The sequence below is a fragment of the Hippoglossus stenolepis genome, chromosome 19, assembly GCF_022539355.2.
Source record: "Hippoglossus stenolepis isolate QCI-W04-F060 chromosome 19, HSTE1.2, whole genome shotgun sequence".
NCBI lineage: Eukaryota > Metazoa > Chordata > Actinopteri > Pleuronectiformes > Pleuronectidae > Hippoglossus > Hippoglossus stenolepis.
In genome coordinates, this window is record NC_061501.1 from 4,430,276 (window position 1) to 4,449,333 (window position 19,058).

A 19,058-nucleotide genomic window follows, 5' to 3' on the forward strand; every position below is an offset into this window, starting at 1 on the left:
AGAGACCGTATAGAAGAGCCACACATTCATGGTTGACCTTAAGATGGATGGGCACGCAATAACGGGACGACAGAAGCAGATAATGATTGAGTCCCATCCTAGGACTCAAGGAAGGAGAGGATGCATGAGACGGAAAAGGAAAGGAACACGGCAGCATCGCGTGCAGGCCGTCTTCACTGGTCAACCTGTTAATGAGAAGCCATGACACGGACAATAATAGTATATCAATAGGTCCACTGATGATGATTTTCCTCCACTGGCCCAACCTCAAGCTGCGAAAGAGATTTAGTATGATTTATTACATTAATGTCCAGTATCCTGACATGTGTTACAGTATTGTTCATCTGCAATATTTATTGAAAGCCACATGTACACACACACACACACACACACACACACACACACACACACACACACACACACACACACACACACACACACACACACACACACACACACACACACACACACACACACACACACACACCTGTGTAAACCCAAGAACCAGCCTGGCGTGGTGAATGGAGAGGAGGGAAAGCCCTTTTTACTGGTGTGTGGTTTTGTTTGAAATCCCCAGCTCTCTGTTTATTGTAATCAAAGTGCCTCCGACTATTCCACCCCTTTTTAAGAGCCCACAGCCATACATCATCCTAATTAGTACTGAGTCAAGGGAAAGACGAGAGAACGAGGGGCTGAGGCTCTTACAGTCGTTTGGGGTGAGAGCAGGAGAGAGTCCAGAGTGTCCTGAGTCCGTCATGAAAGAGAGTCCGTCCTGTGGTCGAGAGTGGTTTTCCGGACTGTGCACGCCACAAATGTCAGAGCGGTAGCCAGAACGTTCCATCCTGGACGGCATACACATACCAATACGGATGACAGGCGTCCCAAACCACCCAGGACCCCGAACCAAACTTGGATGGCCGAGCCTGAAACTGTGGGGACAATATTCTCAAAAACACATTAGATTCTTCTTTCTGTGTGCTACCCTGCTGTTAGTGTTGTCAAACTGACACTGCTAACCAGGTACCACCAGATCGAGAACTCCACTAGCTTCAAGCAGACAACACAGTGTGAGGGATCGCTTCTGTTTCTCTTGTCTCAGATTTTCTCTTTCTCCCCATGGCTTATGGCAAGAGTCCACAGACCTTTAAAGAGACCCCCAACAATCAACCCACATGTTACCCTCCCTCTTACAGTTTTTCTTTCCCCCTCTTTTTTTGTCAAATTACAGACTTTCAAATTTAAGCTTCCTGGTAAATGCCCCGCAAAGCGTCTCCCTGGGATTATCAGGTATCGGGATAAAGCCCAGAGATGGTGTATCAAAGCGTCTCACAGCACACTGCAAACCAAAAGTCCCTCTTTCCTTAGCTAGTCCAAAAAAAGAGAAAAAGAAAAACTCCCAACCTGGAGCGTTGCAGTGTATTTTTAAAGCGGATTGTTTTTCACCCATGTCACCGCTCCAAATGAATGCTATTGAAGTGGTGGCTGAGGACTGAAAAGCAAATGGGAGAGATCTAGAGTTAGATGAAATTCATTTCGGGCTAGGGTTACGGGTAATGGAGGCTTAATTTATTGCCTAACATAAAATGACACTTCAACCCTCGTCTGCCCCCGGCTGCACTGTCTAGCGCACTCAGCAGGTGACTGCCACCGCACAAGCAAACTTGCCCCGCTTAACGCCGCCTGAAATACGATCAATCCTGGGCCTGAGCAATAGGTGCTGTATTACACACTTATAAAGACATGTCAGTGAGGGACTGTGCGCACACGTTCATGGATGTACATAGACGTTTATTACTGCTCACACAATCTTCTTCCAGTGCTCATTAAGACTGAAATGGAAGCACTCTTGCCTCATTGTGGAATGTCAAATACAGTATTACATGAATCAAAAGGGGCAAATCAGCCTCACACACGTGCCAGCTCTGGGTAAGTTCAACATGCCACATCAACAGTAGGCTGAGCGCCAGTCCCTTGTCCGTCGCTCGGAGTAAGACTGTGGCCCATTTGCGTCCTTCTCCGCTCAAAACACACTTTCCCTCCTCTGGCAAGGTGCCCAACATCTTTATAATCACCCAAAGACCTGCTGTTACTCGGTAAGACCACTGGGTGCCATCAGAGTGCACTGGTCTGTAATTCTAGCTTTGACTGTGGCTCCTGGTCCATCATTGCAAATTTGTAAATGAAACTCAGACCAAGGACCATCAGGACAGTTTTGAGATGTAAATACATATGTGTGCTCCTGCTTTGCATTTCAAGGTCAATGGTAACTGATCTGTTGTGGCAGATATTGATGCAATAACTCGTAGCATTGCTCTTGTGAGTCGGACAATAAAGGCAACTTTTTTTGACTGACAGGTTTACTTTCCTTATGTAAGTACAATCTCTTGTTAACTAATTGTTGGAAATTTATCAGGTTTTTTTTGTATTAATAAATAACAATTCCTCATTAATATGTCCAGACCTATGTTATGCATTTTGTTGACTTGTCCAAAATGTTTCCAACAATGTTCAAACCCATTTTACCTGTGGCTTTGCTCGTCCTTTATCAGGTAGATTTTCATCAGTGGTGAAGACAGCAACTCCCATGATCCCACGTTGCTTCACAACATCATCAAACTAGGACTTTTCTTACAGTTTTGATTGAGAGACTCTCAGCGTTTTATTCTTGCCATCGCATTTTTTTTATTACGTAATCTAATTTCCATTCCATATGGCTCACACACAGCCGGTAGTGTGATGTCCTTGTATACATACATGACTTCTTGAATTTAAGCTGCCTGCAAGTGACTGTTGCCAGTCGAAATACAAATGCACCATAAATCTTCCACTGATGTACTCTGTGTTTTCAAGAAAGACCCCATTAAAATATATCTGGATTGAAGTCACTCACTTCTTATGCTCACTCTCTTTAAATGAGAAAAAAAAAATCCTGTATTTATTCCTTTTCATTTTTTATTTTAAGGCATATGAAAGCCAGTATTTGAGACCATGAGACATTAAAACTTTTATTGAAATCTATAAAATATAATAATAGGAAAACATCTTTTTCCGTAATAACTGAGTAAAATCAAATCAAAATGCTGCACATGAATTCACTGTAGTCAGCCAGTGTATTATTAATCAGTGACACAACAAATCAAGCCAAAGTGCATTTTATCCCTCGTATGAAACCGATGACGCAGACTGGGCTACGATCAGATTTTTTTGATAAAAGGCTAATATGTTTAAACAGTTTTAATAATGGCTATTAAAGAAGGTCAGCTTGATGAATTGGCAGCTGTATAAAAACTCCTGTCGTCGTTCAGGGTCGAGTGAGAGCTGTAAACCGACAAGCTGGGAATCAAACATATCTGAACACTGGGTGCCTGCCATGACATTTAACAAATGAAATACACACAGTCCCGGAGGAGACCAGCATAATTTTTTTTGCCCCCTCCCTCACTTTTGGTGACGGTCTGAGGATGGAAAATGTGATTCTAACGGAGAAGCACGAAGGTAGAGAGCAGTCAAAGACGTCCTGTCTGTCGTCCTCACTGAGTTATGGGATGAGGTGTTTTAACAGGACAGTTCAAGGGAGTGGAAACATACAGTTCTCCATCCTCCTGTGCCCCTCTCCCTAGCTGTAAACAGCCTAGTGATGACATGATGGACGGATGCTGTTTAGGAGCAAGAGATGTTCCCTCACTAAAGACCCTGACCCCGACTCACCTCAGCCTCTACCTTCCTCTGTTTTTCTCTTTTCACCTCTTTCTCTCCTGCTCCCTTTACACATGTGGTCTCCCTTTTCTCTTACTCTGACCTGGCTCTCTCAGAGTTCATTATCTGTGTGTAGATTTGATAAAGTGAAGTAATGTAGGGTTGAATGGAGGGTAACGCTAGAGTAACCTTGACCAATGTGGCTATTCGTTTTTCTCATTTTTCTTTTTCTCAGCCGTTTCTGCTAAACTACCCCGAGAGACACTAATGGATATATTCAGAAGGCACACACACACACACACACACACACACACACACACACACACACACACACACAAACAAACTCTTTCAGGTACAGTGACATAGCGTCCTCCCTAACCCCAGTCTAACCCATGCGTCTACCACTGCCTCACCTCTGTTGCCTTATTCCCACACCTCAGGGGTCATTACTCACACACACTGTAGGTTTTTCCAACCTCTGTCATCGTCCACTGCAGCATCCCATTTAAATGGCTTCGTTGTGTTTTGGAGGAGATCCCCCTGTTCAACTTATCTGTTACGTGATGACAGCAAGAGGCCCCCAAAATGATCCATGTATCTTCCATGCTTCTTTGCTACACTGCTTTATATGCAAAGGCTTTTATAAATGCTTTATGCGTTAAAGTGTTAATCATCACGCAGTATTATCTTATTATAAGTGAGGGACGAGACGTTTTACTCACAAAGTGATGGATTTAACTTTTTTGACCTTCAAATCTATCATGTATGGCTTATTGTAGGAAATATTAAATATTGCTCAGTGACCAGTTTTATCCACTGAAGTCATTTTTAGTTTGAACAAGATAGAAGAGACAGTAGCAGTTGTAGAATGGCGTCATGGACAAACAGAGGTACATCAAATTTCAGTGGAGAAATTCCAAACATATGTTAGTAGTATTTTAAAAATATTTATTTATCTACAGCAAAATGCAGTACCTCTATTACAAAACATTTTAGAAAATACAAAAATGGCATTTTTATCAAAAGTCAGATAGAAAAACTTGTTGATATTCAATATCACATCATTACTGGATGTTTTAAACTCTCAAATATTGATATGAGAAGTTCATTGTCAGGCGGCAAGCAACTTCTGCCTCTGCACCAGATGTTACTTCACACTCATTTTGTATTTAATTCATATTTGAAAATAATTGTTGCTACTTTTCTGTTTCTTGTTTCTCTAGTACTGTTAATTCTTATGATTATTTTAGACTTCATAGACTTTAACATTGTTCATGATGTCCTCCAAGTCATATTTTGAAACCTTATTTCCTTTATTGTTTAATCAATCTTTTCTTTGCTTGATCAATAGTTTATACTGTAAAATGTCTTATAGGCTGGTGTGCAAAATGTCCACCAAGTATTTTCTAGCACTTGAGGTCTCTGTCATTTTGTTCACTAATGGAATTTATTATTAAATAAGGACACTGCATAAATAACTTGTCCTTATACTTTAAATATACTCTAATGTTGAATTATATCCCACCTGTGGGGCAATTCATATATATGTGATACAAAATATATACGTAACCTCATGTACAGTATGACCAGCTGTACACATGTGCTCATACATACAAGAGAAGAAACATGACTATGATAGCTCTCACTTACACACACACACACACACACACACACACACACACACACACACACACACACACACACACACACACACACACACACACACACACACACACACACACACACACACACACACACAGAAGCCTCAGTCCATGACGTCCACTGGCCCTTTGTGTGTAGCCGACTTTAGCTCCTGATCCCGGTTCTCAGAGCACAAGCAGCTCTTTGTGTGGGACGCTCTCCACACTCACTCCACATCCAGCAGCATCCAGGAGGACCGTCCATAAATCAGAGAGCAGACGGAGGAGCGTGGCCTGGGCTTTGGAAGCAGAGTCACTCGACTCAGAGACATTCATCAGTGTAGTCCAGCTCAATCCCACCACTGCTACCACAGAGATTCTCTCACTGCTCACATTGTTTCCAAGAGGAATGGCCTGATTTCTTTGGTTACTGAGATTTGCATTGAACAATGATCCCACTGAATATTAAATGTTATCAAAAGAAATGTGGCCACAATTAAGAATTTTAGGGCCCATGACAACATGAGGCCTCACCTCCCACTAAAATGCATCTGATTTACCACCTTTACTTTTCCTAGGGGACGTTTCCTTTTGCTTCCCAGCTGTCTGAAGCCTACATGTATAGTGCCCTCAAGTTTACAAGTTCTGCTCAAGCCTTACAGGGGATACTTTGCTGTCATTAACTGCGTATAATACTAATGTTATACTATTCACAAAGTAATATGATCAGTTATTTTATTCAAGTCAGTAGCTTAAATAAGGTACAGGAAAATAGGCCGGATGCGGCACAGGGTGATATACATTGAATACCACTTAAATTATTTCGGTTAATTGCTGATTTTTTTTTGACTAAAACAGATATGACTATAAATCGAATCATTTTTTATTAGTATTTTCTCTAGGCAGTGGTGGCAGTTTGTTCCCGGGACCCACAGGAATCATTTGGGTGGGACAAGTAAAAGAGGAGTTGTTTCTCCATTGCCTATTGGCACCTTGGTGACCTTCACTATTTTATGATGACACGTTTCCAGACTTGAGTGTGTGTAAAGGTGCATCTATAGCTGTGCATCAACCTCGGACATAGGCGACATGCAAGTCCTTGACAATGAAACTACACACTGAAGCTGCAGCGGCTACAGACTTACAGACAGAATTAGGATTGCTCTGTTTGTCGGTTTCTGTTCTTTTCCTGTCTTAGTCCTATAAATTGCCTTGAGATAATTTATGTCATGGTTTGATGCTATATAATTGAAACCAATTTTGGATTGAATTCAATTCAATAGGCAAAATAAAGGGAAACACACATATATCTTCTTCTTTTCAGAACTATAGTGGAGTAACACATCAATCTCTCAAACCTGCTCGCTGCAATCACTTCCTCTCTCTTTGTCCCAGTGAATGAAACACTCATAATACAGAACAAATGGAAGAATGTCAACGTACTATATATAATGTAATCCCTGGTATCGTCGGCCAAAGATTTTAAACATGAAGCACTTATAGCTTAACAGCATATAACCATAAACTATACAGATACTGATGCAATGGAATTTCAGAGGCACATACCTAAATGTTAACATTTTGTACAATTATTATATGGTTCAGTATATAATTAGAATATCATGGAAAATATTGATATATGTTAGTAATTAGATTACCTCATCACATGTAGTAACCTGTCAGCCCTCATTTTAAGTCTGTTTTGTATCTTATATGTACAGAGGACTGGGATTTTTAATTTGCTTCTGATCTGTGTCTTCTCCTCTTTAGTTGTCTGAGGAGCTGGAAGGGAAATCGGCCAATGAAGAAATTAAAGAGCTTCTCAAACTACTGACCAAACTCCACATCGAGGTGAGTTGGACAACATTCCTTTTTGTGGTGGATTACAATGTCTTTAAGAAACATCGGAATAGCATCCTGTTCTGGATACAACAAAGTCTTTCAAAGTTTTGCTTGCGGATGTTGACTGTTTGTGACGCATCAGTATTACATTGATGTTTTTATCATGCTGTACTGTTAGAGCCAGGTCATGTCTTATATGCCTCCACACAGGGGCCGATCCTATTGAACGTATTATCTCGGTAATACCTTGAGGGAATTTCTTAAAATGTGTCTGTTTCATTTGGGCTCGGAGTGAACTGATTAGCGTTTGGTAGTTAAAGCCAAGGTCACTGTGACCTCACAAAACACGCTGTTGGCTTTGTGAGCATATTATCTCAGGAATGTCTGGAGGGAATTTCTCCACATTTAGCAGAAACGTTCACTTAGACACTGGGATGAAATTTTTAGACTTATAAGATTTTGGTCAGAGGTCCATTGATGTCTTCACAAGTCTGGACAAACGTGGATCTAAACTTGGCGAAGGGATACAACAGAAAGACGGACGGTAACTCTTATCCTCTTGGCTGTAGCTGCTGGCCTCATTAGCCAGACGCAGACAGCTTTAAAATAAATGTACACGTTTTTATTTTCAAACCATAGCTCTGCTCATCCATCAGGCCCCACAGGTGTCTCAGCCAGACAGAGCTGCCTTGATGATGGTGGGACAGAAGCAGAGCTGGACGAACTCCTTTATAATGCACTGTCATCACGCTTATTTGGGCTCTGCCAGAAACAACAGCTCAACATCAAGTCCCCCTTCACAATTCACTCACTTTTTAAGCATACAATTATTCCAAACCAAAATGTCTCAACATCAGGTTTTTGAAGGGACGGGGGTTCCAAAAAGGACTTAAAGTCTTTCCTAGTGATGTAATGATGGCTTTCTTGAATTCTGCTAATATAACTGTGTTTTTCTGACGAAAGAAACCAAAATTCTACCAGCTATCAACACAGTCCCGCATTGATATACAGTATATACACTCAAATACACTCACATAGCCACTATCCTGAAGATAAATGTTTGATATTTATCACAGTCTTGCTCTCCTACCTTGCTATGAAAGGACATTGTGACCTTTGTCTCTGTCAAGCCTGAAGTGAAATATGGTGACAAACGATCACTACACTTGCAATGAAGCATGCCTGTGTCAGAGAGGCTGCATTTATTACTACTATTAGACTTACAGTGAAGGTATTTGGCACGACAAGGGACAATCTATCAAACCGTTCAGCATGTGAAAGTCTTGTGAAACAGTTTTTTTGTGTGCACTGATGGCAGTTTATCATTGCTCATTAATAAGCCTTTGAATTTACCCTTAATGACATTAAAGAGCAATTTAGCAGCTGAAAATGTCCATTTGTTTAACTGGTTCGCAGTGATGAAATGTATGCAGTGATGAAATGCATCGCATGGTGTGTCAGCACACTGTGACATCACTGTGAGGTACGGTTACATGTGTGACCAGAAGGGTAGGGGTGAGGCATCGGGAGCACTGGCCCAAGCTGAAATCTGATTGGCCCCTGAAGTTCCCCTGTCCTGTTTTTTATTAGATAAACTTACTAACAATAAATATGATATAAATAGAATTTTTATTTTCTAAGCTTTTTAAAGAACACGATGTCTTCGACAAGGAACAATTTTCAAAATTTGTTCAAAGCTATAGAGCACAAAAGGAATAACTTGAGGAATTGTGCATGGATGTTGGACATATAATTGGCCCCTCTCTGTAAATTGTAAACTATTTATAACGCTCTTAGCTCGACCACTGTAGACAGAGCAGTAAAATACAGCCTTCCAACTTGGTATTGAGTTGCTCTTTAAATCATCCTAATTAAAACAGATTACCCTCACTTGAAATTGCTGAATGGTAAATCATCTTTATTAATAAATAAATAGTACAAAAACTTCCAACAACATGTCATAGCTTTTTACTACTGGGAAGTAAACATGACTCCTTAACTCAGAGAAAACATTACCACCTCTGCATTAGTACAAAGTCGTCTCTCCAACTTCAGCTTCATCTACCAAAGAAGACCCTCATACAATATCTACTTGTTTTTTAATTCCTCTGTTCAATACCATTGCTCTCATCTCCCTCCACCTCCACACACGAGGCAGCCAACCTCGGCTCCAGTGCAGAACGAGGTCAGCCAAACAATTCTACACGAAACAATGGAAAATATTCAGCTACTGCTTCCGCTATTGCTGGCTGTTCACATCGGCAGATGTCATAAGCACAGAAGTTACTGAGGACAGGAATCTGCTCAACAAAAGCACTGCTATGCAGCACTACAAGTCAAAAACTCTCAAGGGTGCCATGTAAATAGCAGTCTGTGCTCGGGTTAAAGAAAGCAGGAGTCGAAAAGCTTCCGAAATTCTGGTCTTTGTGTTTGATAAAAGGTTTTTAATGTGTAGTGTTCTGGACTAAACCTACATCTACATGATTTCCTGTAATCATGGTCATTTAAAATATCAAAGAAAATTATCTTCTTCTATACAAAAGTTTTTCTGAGATACGTGAGCTTCAGTTTATCTGTATTTGATGGAGGGGATCACGCCTATCATTTGACATATGCACGTGTTCACACACTTGCACATTTTCTCAACTTCATGACCTCGACTCTCGCATGTTGGCTGGACTCCATCAGCACGTTTTGAGCATGTGGGCCTTAAACCAGCGAGCTGAATTTCCCTGCTGCCTTCAGAAGAAACACTGGTTTGACAATAGATTGACTCCAGCATCGCGGTTTGGAAGAGCTTTGTTTGTACCACACTGAAGTGTGGAGGCTCATGCCATTTGATTGTGAATGTGTCTGAAAGTGTAGGCAGTACGTGGGCTTCAGGAGTGAAGCACTGCAGCGTCTCTCTCTTTCTGTCTCCATCTGTCCTCCAGGGCACTTGACACCGTACCAGCCAGCCCCAGTGTAAATCACAAGGCCTGGGGTGTAAAACACAAGCAGATGGCTGTTGCCTTTGAATGGCGTCTCTGTGCGATAGTAACTGTATCACTCTTAATTATGGTTGAAATTATCCATTTCTAGGGTGGGGATATAAATCAGGCTCCTTAAAACTCCAGTCTCTCTTTCTCTTCTTTTCTCTTTCTCCACTTCCTCAATCTTTCATTTACGATTCGCACATGAAAAAACAACTTTCGACCGTATTAGCCCCCCTCAGCAAGACTAATATTGACAGTGATGAAAGTGCCAATTATGATGGCCGGCTGTTCCTGCCAGATTATGTGGTGGTAGGTTTGTGTATGCAGGCTTGCAGTGTTTGACAGTGCGTGCTTAGGTTCAAGGCTTAGAGACGGTGGGCGTGAGTGTCATTTCCAAGCTGGGCATATACAACAATGCCTCCAGGGCAGAACGCTCACAACAGGGTCCCTAATGCCTGGGTAAAGCAGTTGCCCTGCACCAATCCCGCGCTGCCAGCTAAAAAATTAGTGGTCCAGTGACAGGGCTGGGGGGCCAGGAATGTACAGGCAGGTTTATTTTGTCAAGTGCAGTGATCTGTTTTTCTAGGATCCCTATTATACCTAATGAACACAAACACATGGACTGAGAAGGGACAGGATGCCTGGAAAACAAGGGTGGTTTTGCTTGCCTTCATCTTTCTTTCCGTGTCTCACTTTTCCGTCGTCTTCCTTTCCTCTTCAGGCTTCAGCTGCAGGGCCTGTACAAGGACATGACTCCAGATTTGATTAGGCATTTAATCCACCAACACTGAGGCATAACTAGACCCACTGACTCATATCTGCACAGGAAGAAAGCTTCCATATATCCAATGTTGTGTAACACAATTCTACCTGTGTAGTACCCAATGTCAATGGTCACCAGCCAGGGCATGTACCATGTGCTACCTATTAGCATAGAGCTATTATTGCTCCTTACCAGAAAGTTTTTACAAGGAATTAGCTGTGGCTCTGTTACAGCTGGTTAGGCACAGCAGAGGGATAGAATGTGGCGGTGGAGAGCATAGCCAGACTTAAGGAAGTGCCATCATTGAGCGGACCCCCAAGGGTCAAAATACTGGGCCTGATGGATTCAGTTCAGAGGAAACAGCAACTGGCAGTTGAGTGGAGGAAAGGTTGAGGTGAGCATGAGAAGGGAAAGGGTAGAGAGAGACAGAATAATATTTAGTTGAAATTGACTAATCCTTATTATGTTAATGAAATCACAGCTATCACAGGCACATTTCTCATTTGGTCAAATAAAGCCGGGGTTGGTAATACTGAAAAAAACTAGCAAGTGCAGGCGAAACCTAAGCTGCTTTCAGACATGCACTGAACTCGAGAGTTAATCCGCACTTTTTCCGGAGGAAGTACGAACACAAATGTCCGATTGAATGCCTCCGGATTATCTGCGGACTTTCTCCGCCTGGCCCCTTAGTATAAAGTCGTGAGAATTCGATGTGAGAGCACAGCGAGCGAGTGGGGGGGTTGATGACACTTCTAACACGCACAGATGCAGAAATGAAAAAAAACTAAAAGAAAACTAATATCCCGGGATGAAAAAGCAGAGCCATACACGTAGAAGGTGTCAAAAGAGTTTGTGATGATAAGAGGTGACAACGGTGTTGGTGTGTTGTAAAGAAAATCACTTGATCTATGCAGCGGAATTAATGAATTAATCAGGTTGAGATTAAGTTTTACTTGCATGCACAGTTGGAAATCAATCAATCAATGAATCCGTCAGTGGAGAATAGGGAAAAACGGAAATTCCCTGATCATTATCATTGTTGATTAATTTCAATCTCAATCTCGGAACTAATGTTGCACATTGTAAGAAAAAGATTGAAGTTGTGCGTCAAGGGCACCAGGCCCATGTGGTTGTCTCACCCTGCTGAGAGGCTGATGGATTCCCAGCTGACCCACATGTTGTCCCGACACAGATCAGGTGTTGTGACAGACGGTCAAATACCATAAAGCCGCAACACCACATGTAGGTAACCTCAAACAAACCAAAAAATTCTTCTTCCTCTGAGTTTGTTGTCTTGCTTTTCAGAAATCTGTAGGAATTTGATACAACGCTAAATTAAAATAAGACCTTTCCTCCATTTTATGTTCACATGTGATGCTTGCATTTTTGTTTGTAACATAGTTGATCTCATCACAACTTTGAGAAAACCTCAACTGCAAACTCTCCATCCATTTCTGGACTGTTTGCTTGAACATCATTTATCTGTTATATTGAGCACTGGTTTGAGATCCACTTTGCGTTTATTGTCCTCATCTGCAAACAGTTTCGGTTGTCAGCGTTCCAGGCGAATACTTCAATACCATAATGACAGTATCTCTATATATAAACTACAACACAAAGTGTGTGTTTATGTATGGTGCAGATGAAAGCCAGGAACACATTGTTAGGCCTCTTCTGAGAAATGCACAAAGTGATGCTGGGAAGATTTGGGGAAAATTCCATTAAAGATAAAACTGAAGGAGAACAAAACAAGTAAAAGAGAGAGGATTAATGGCATCTGAGAGGAGTTTGGACAAGAAGTCCATGAAAACAGGAGAAATTCAGGGAGAAAATATGAGAAGGAGAAAAATGTAGAATTACTTTTGTGCTCTTCTGGGATTTTAAGTCATCTTTTTATTGATTTGTTTGGTCTCCATTTCTCTATTGGATTAGTTTAGAGTCAGAATCCTGTTTAGAGTTAATATTAGATTTGGGGTAAGTTGAATTTTTTTTCATCAATCCATCTGAAAATATATTTGGGGTTTTAAGCACCAAAATCATCTCATTGTAGTTTTACATCTGTCTGGAGCTCTACAAGATCAGATCAGTCAGCCAATCAGAAGAGAGGCTGACCACAGGTAGCAGCTTATCCCTTTTTCAGAGCTCAGACTCTAGCTTCCCTTATGCTGTGAGAATGCAAGTCCACAGTCCACACACACAGCCATAATAATAGCTGTTTGTGTAACTCATAAACTATAATGATTGATCATAGCCATTTCAAAAAAATGTAAAAGCTGAAAAGAAACACTGAGCCCTAAATATGCCAGATTTGTTTTCATCAAGATAAATGAATTAATCCCTGGGAAAATAGTGAGGATGAAAAAAATGCCCAGTCTGGCAATGTTAAAGATTGTGATGAAAGAAATGTTAGGATCCGCCCCTTTGTTTGGGTTCATGTCAAATTGTGATTGGTTCCTTCGTGGACCGAGTCCCATCATACCACCGGATTTTGTGAAAATCTGCTCTGTAGATTTGCGTAATCCTGCAGACAAACAAACAAAAGGACAGCGGCAAAAACATAACAACATTGAATAGTACATTCAGGTCGGCCATGATGGGAGAATGGCTGAGACGTTGATTGTTTCATTGTGACATCACAAAATCACGGAAGTATTGTCGACTTCTTTACAGGCACGGTTTCTGAATACTGGCGGTGTGCATTTCTCCTGTGGTTAAGAATTTTGATACTCCAAAACTTTATATCACACCCAGACCTACATTAAATTCAAATAGGGACATGGAAATCTCAATTTTCACCATATGTGACCTTTAACATTGTTAGTGGAGGATAACATTATAGGGGACAAAGTTCATCACTTTCTTCATGAATTGATACAACGCTATCAATTCTGTTGGATGGTTAAAACTGCAAAAGTTGTAAAAGACCAGAATCATCCTTTAAGGTTGCCGTCAGGACTAAGGGAAAAAATAGAAGCAAATTCTCACAACTACACAAGATAAACTGTATGTATGTGTGTTTGTGTGTGTGTGTGTGTGTGTATGCCGCTCAGTTTGACTGTCGGTGGATAGCAGCCACGGAGACCCAGTTTTGTCTCCTCCTCTCATCTGCTCCCAGTTAGCAACATCTTGAACACTGTACTGCAGCATGCTCCCATGTCATAAAACACACTGCTCCTCTTCTCACCATATCCTTCTCTCTGTCTCTCCCTCCTCCTCCTCCTCCTCTCTCTCTCTCTCTCTCACTCTCCCTCACTCTACTTTTTGTCTGGCACATGAGTTGGAAGATGTTTTTCTCACTCGTCCCCCCCCTCCCCTCAACCACGGAAAAAGCAGCACGCGTCCAGCTGCATCTTGGTCCGGACACGGAGTCGTTAAATAGTTTGAGAAATGAACGTCTCAATGGCATCATTCTTGTCTGTGTCCCGTCTCTTTTTTATGTCTGCTCGTGAACGTGTGAAATATCTGAGGCGGCTGAGAACTTCATTACTTTGAGCTCGCCGCCGTAGGTGCGGAACATCACCTTGCTCTGGAAATCGTCGGCACTGAAAATAGTCACCAAAGTTGCCCCCCCCCCCACACACACATACACACACACCCTTCCACTTGCATTAGCTTGTGAGCAATAGTCCAGGGCAGGTTGCCTTTTAATCAGAGAAATGTACGGAGGAGGGAGCTCGGTCTTAATAACAATTAAAGCATGCAGTTACACGTCCTGGCCCTGAATGCTTCCAAATCCATCACCCAGCATTTGAGGGAGACACCCCAATTCATAACCATCCTCCCTGCAGTCTCTGCAGTTTCTCTGTCCTGTTCAAAGAAAGAAGTGATAGATTGAACTCCTAATAGCATGTACTGCTCTACTTTGTTTTGCTAATTATACCAGGGTAAAGTTAAGGCCTTTATGGTTTGACTGATAACCCTTGCCTATTGTTTCTTTCCTCTCATCAATCCCTCCTTTCTCCTCTTTCTTCTTGTTCTAGAGCCTTCTGAAAGTCCACGATACCGTTGCCCTGAAGAATTACGACCCCGAACTACCTCCACTACCTGACGACATTGACGATGATGAGGATTCAGTAAAAATCATCAGACTGGTTAAAAACAAGGAGCCTCTTGTAAGTAACTTTGTCTGTTATAAGCTGCTGTTAGAAACATGTACTGAAGCAAAGACAGTTTCCTGAAATTATTCTGGACGAACTTTTCCTGCCACCCCCCCTATTGAAATGGCCAGAAAATGTCTGAATGAGTTCATATGAGAATACAGCGGGAATATTTACAGCGAGTTAGTTGACATATTGGTGACGTTTCCAACACATGAGAGACACAAAAAGAATACAAATATATCAGGATGAAAAAGATGTGTCATTGACGTAGAAGAGCTTTTGGCTTTAAGAGCCGACACTGGTGCTGATGTGCTGTAAACACATGCACGTGATGTCCGTAGCAGAGTTTATGTCATGTCCTGCCTCTCGTATGCTCGACCCAGACACCCTCACCTCAATGTTCTGTACATTTTCCTGTTGTCATAAACACATACGATCTGGACAATCTCCTGCTGCGTTCCTCATATGTGCAAACTATGATAATGGCTGGACCGAATTTTCCCGGACATTCACGTCTGAAAATGGCTATATTGAGAAATCATTTATTTGATTTGTACATTGTGGTTTTCAGCAGAAGGTTTCAGGAAGTTAAAACACTTAAATCTTTGGTGCACCCTAGTCGCTAAAAGTGATGTTAAGTTGCAGACCATTGGCCACAACATTCCTGGATGGAGTCAGAGAATGCCAGGGGCTTTTACTATCAATTTTTTAGTACATTTATAAAAGTACTTAAAGCTAAAATGTCTCCAGAACAAATTGATCATCAGGCACATCATTATTTATGGTGAATATCTTTATATTATTAAAATCATGTTATCTATCTGTTGTTCACTGATCCCTGGATTTCTAAAAACCTCTTGTATCAAAGCAGTATCCACACCACAGGTCAAACCAATACCATAAATGCTTTTGCTTTTGAGGTACTTGCCTGTGGGAATGCAACCCACAACCTTGAAGTTGTAAGCACACCAAAGCTAACCACAATTACCCTGCTCTTGGCCATGAGTATTTTCAGCCAGTCTAGGCTTGGTGTCTGTGAACGGCTTCCTTTTCTATCCTGGTCAGTGTTGCTCTCTTATTGTAACATGCCTCTCATGTCAGTGCTCTGCAGACACGGTCCCAGGAGTCAAAAAACCACCCATCTGTCTAGACCTTGGGCCCTAAGCGTGCAGGAGCGACATCTTGGCTGGCATTCTCATTTTCACCACATCCCTCGACATCCTGGGTGTCTGCGTTGTTAGATGACTGCCATACCATGCATTCCCCCTGGCCGTGTCAGCTAGTGAGGCACATTTGGGAGTGGGCTTCAGTCACCCCCACCAGAACGCAACTGCTCAAGTCTTCAATGGTCTGTGAAAGATCTCCATCTGTCATCGCCGCATTTTGTTTTGTGCCGTGGCCCTGCCCACCTTCGATTTGTGCCGGACATGCCCTGGGCCCACAGCCGCCTCTATTTTCACTTTGTGGTTTTCGCCCTGACCACCACCTTGGCTCCAGGCCGGCGCACTCCTCTCACCACACCCTGGGGAAAGGAGAACACACCTAAGCCATTTTTGGGTTGCTGCCTGTAGCATGTTCTGCGGAGCTGCTGAACGTAATAATGTGGCTTTGAGGAATTCTCGCTCTTTCTCACAACACACATTGTCCCGGGTGCTTCCTGCTAAGGCCTCTCCCGAGCCCGATGTTGGATCACGTTGCCCGAAACCATAATGGGATTTACACCCATCCCAGTTCGCTTAATCATCTATTACCCATTTATTCCATTACGTAGTAGTAGCTTTTTTGTCTCAGTGATTTGGCTCCTGAGTTAAACTGAAACACAAATTTATGATGTGTGATGCTGTGTATATGCACAATATTGAAGGTGTTTCTTAAGTAATATAGTTGCTCAGTTTTAGTTTATAGGTTCAGAGTGCAAACTGGTTTTTGAGTTAATATCTAAATAGAGAAAACAATGTGCCTGTTCGTTTAGGGGTCAACACAAGGTCAGATTTATAAGTACTCCTCCAATTAAAAAAATTGAATGTTTTTCTCCAAATACAATATATCATTAGAATTTCAGGTTGGCGGTTCGATCCCATTCTTCCCCATCTGAATGCTGAAGTGTCCTTTGGCAAAATACTGAACCCCTAATTGCCCCTCATAGAACAAAATGTGCTGCCCATAGATGCACTGTATGAATGTGTGTGAATGAGTGAATGGCAAATACTGTACTGTAAAGCACTTTAAGTGATCGTCAAGACTCCAGCAGTCTTTGATTCAAAGCCGTCTACTAGTTTAGATTTACAGCAGCAAATTAACTTTCAATTTGCATTAGATTAAATACATTTCTTTCATTGCAACTAATTCAGCAATATGAAAACCAAAATCAAACTACACAGCAACATCTTCCATAGCAGAGTAATGAGCCTGAATTTCCAGCCTATAACTGTGGAGTGATTTCATTCGAAGGAGCCATAGCTGCCCTCTCCACTGCCCAAAGGACCCACAGGGCATGACTGCTGCCCATAATCTCCTGTGGCTATAATTTTGGCCTGACCGTGGTGTAAACAACAGTAGGGTTTCTACTGCATGGCATGTTTTTTTTTCTGTTTGTGCATGGAAGCAAACAATGAATACTAAAGAACGGCTATTATGGCAGTGAGCCACCTCAGAAATGTCCTGTGTGATGGTTTTGAATTTGTGCCAAGGTAAGAAAGACCTGGCCTCTTTTTGGACAAATGCTTTGAGACCTCAGGGACAGACGGTGCTTTAAACTTCCATCATTGTTTTGTCAGAGCCTATGACTCTTCTTTGTCTTGTGTCCACTGAGGAATTAATATGTCCCAAGAGAATGAGACGTGCATTGATCAAGTAGGTCATGGAGGAATGGAACAAATCGCTGTAGTAAGTTCCAGAAGAAAGTGAGATATTTCTACAGTTATTTGGGATTGGGGATGTGCGTCTCCGTCACTGAGGCTGATGGGAAACACATCTCGATGCTTTTCCAACAAACTGATACATGAAAGATACAAATGAAACAACTACGATTGTGTTACTATAGGATTCAATCTCTCCTACTCTCCTTATACATTTACTGTCTGCAGTATCTATTGAAGCCTTCAAAAAAAAGTAACTTTCTGTTATTTTATTTATCTGAAGTACTTTGTTACTCTGGTCTGAGAAAGGTCCAATGTAAAATAAACGTACTTCCTTACTTAATACAAGGCAGTGCAATGCGATTTATCATGCTCACTTTTTAAGTTTTTTTTTCGACTAATCATAGTTATCTACTTAAACTTAACTGTAAGTTATTGCATTCTTGATTCGTTAATTAAAGTTTGAAACATAAATTCAATTGTTTCTTTATGAAAATATAATTCAGCGTTCCAACACTGTTCTTGCACTGTTGCACCATATACATATATAAAGGTGCTGACATGGCATTGACACAAGTCACAATTTTACACTTAATAGGCAATTCCCTAATATTCCTTACTAAATAACCTCATGGTACTTTGTCATTTGTGCAGGTGAAGTCACTCTGTCTTTGTGACCCTTTAATCTTACAGTAAATTTTAAGGCTCTGCTATTTACCTGTGGCCCCTTGAAAATTGCCAACCTGTAGATCTTTAGAGGGAAATGGACCCTAATGAACAGTTAGATTGTACATTAGGGAAACAGCCAGCGGGTCAGATGCTCATGGTGAAGTCACAACCATTCAACTAACCAATAAAAACCCTCTAATTTTGCAGGGTCCTCATTCACCGCCGCACCAAATTGATTTGGAAGTGCCCTTTTAACTCGCAATTTCATATAATCAGCCTGAAATTCTCAAACTTGACATCATAACAACGGGTTATACGATATCTCATTTCCTTTCTGTCTCTCCTTACTTTGCTCTTTTGTATTTCTCTTTTTCTCAGTCAGCCTTTGTCTCATTCTAAAGTTCTGGGCGATATATGGATTTGGCTGTAGTTAGCACGCAGGCCCCTTTCCTTGTGACTCATCCATTATGTTAATTGCGATTAGTTGAGTGGTTTGTATTCAGTAGCTCTGATTG

General features: G+C 41.5%; 1 protein-coding gene across 7 annotated transcripts in view; it reads left to right on the top strand.

The window, feature by feature from the left end:
* Positions 1-19,058, top strand: part of mpp7a (MAGUK p55 scaffold protein 7a) — a 138,038-nt gene that overhangs the window by 62,633 nt on the left and 56,347 nt on the right. For all 7 annotated transcript variants that reach the window (XM_035143119.2, XM_035143120.2, XM_035143122.2 and 4 more), the window contains exons 5-6: positions 7,107-7,187; positions 14,897-15,028. In XM_035143119.2, the coding sequence (XP_034999010.1) occupies positions 7,107-7,187; positions 14,897-15,028 (213 nt within the window). The remainder of the gene's footprint in view (positions 1-7,106; positions 7,188-14,896; positions 15,029-19,058) is intronic.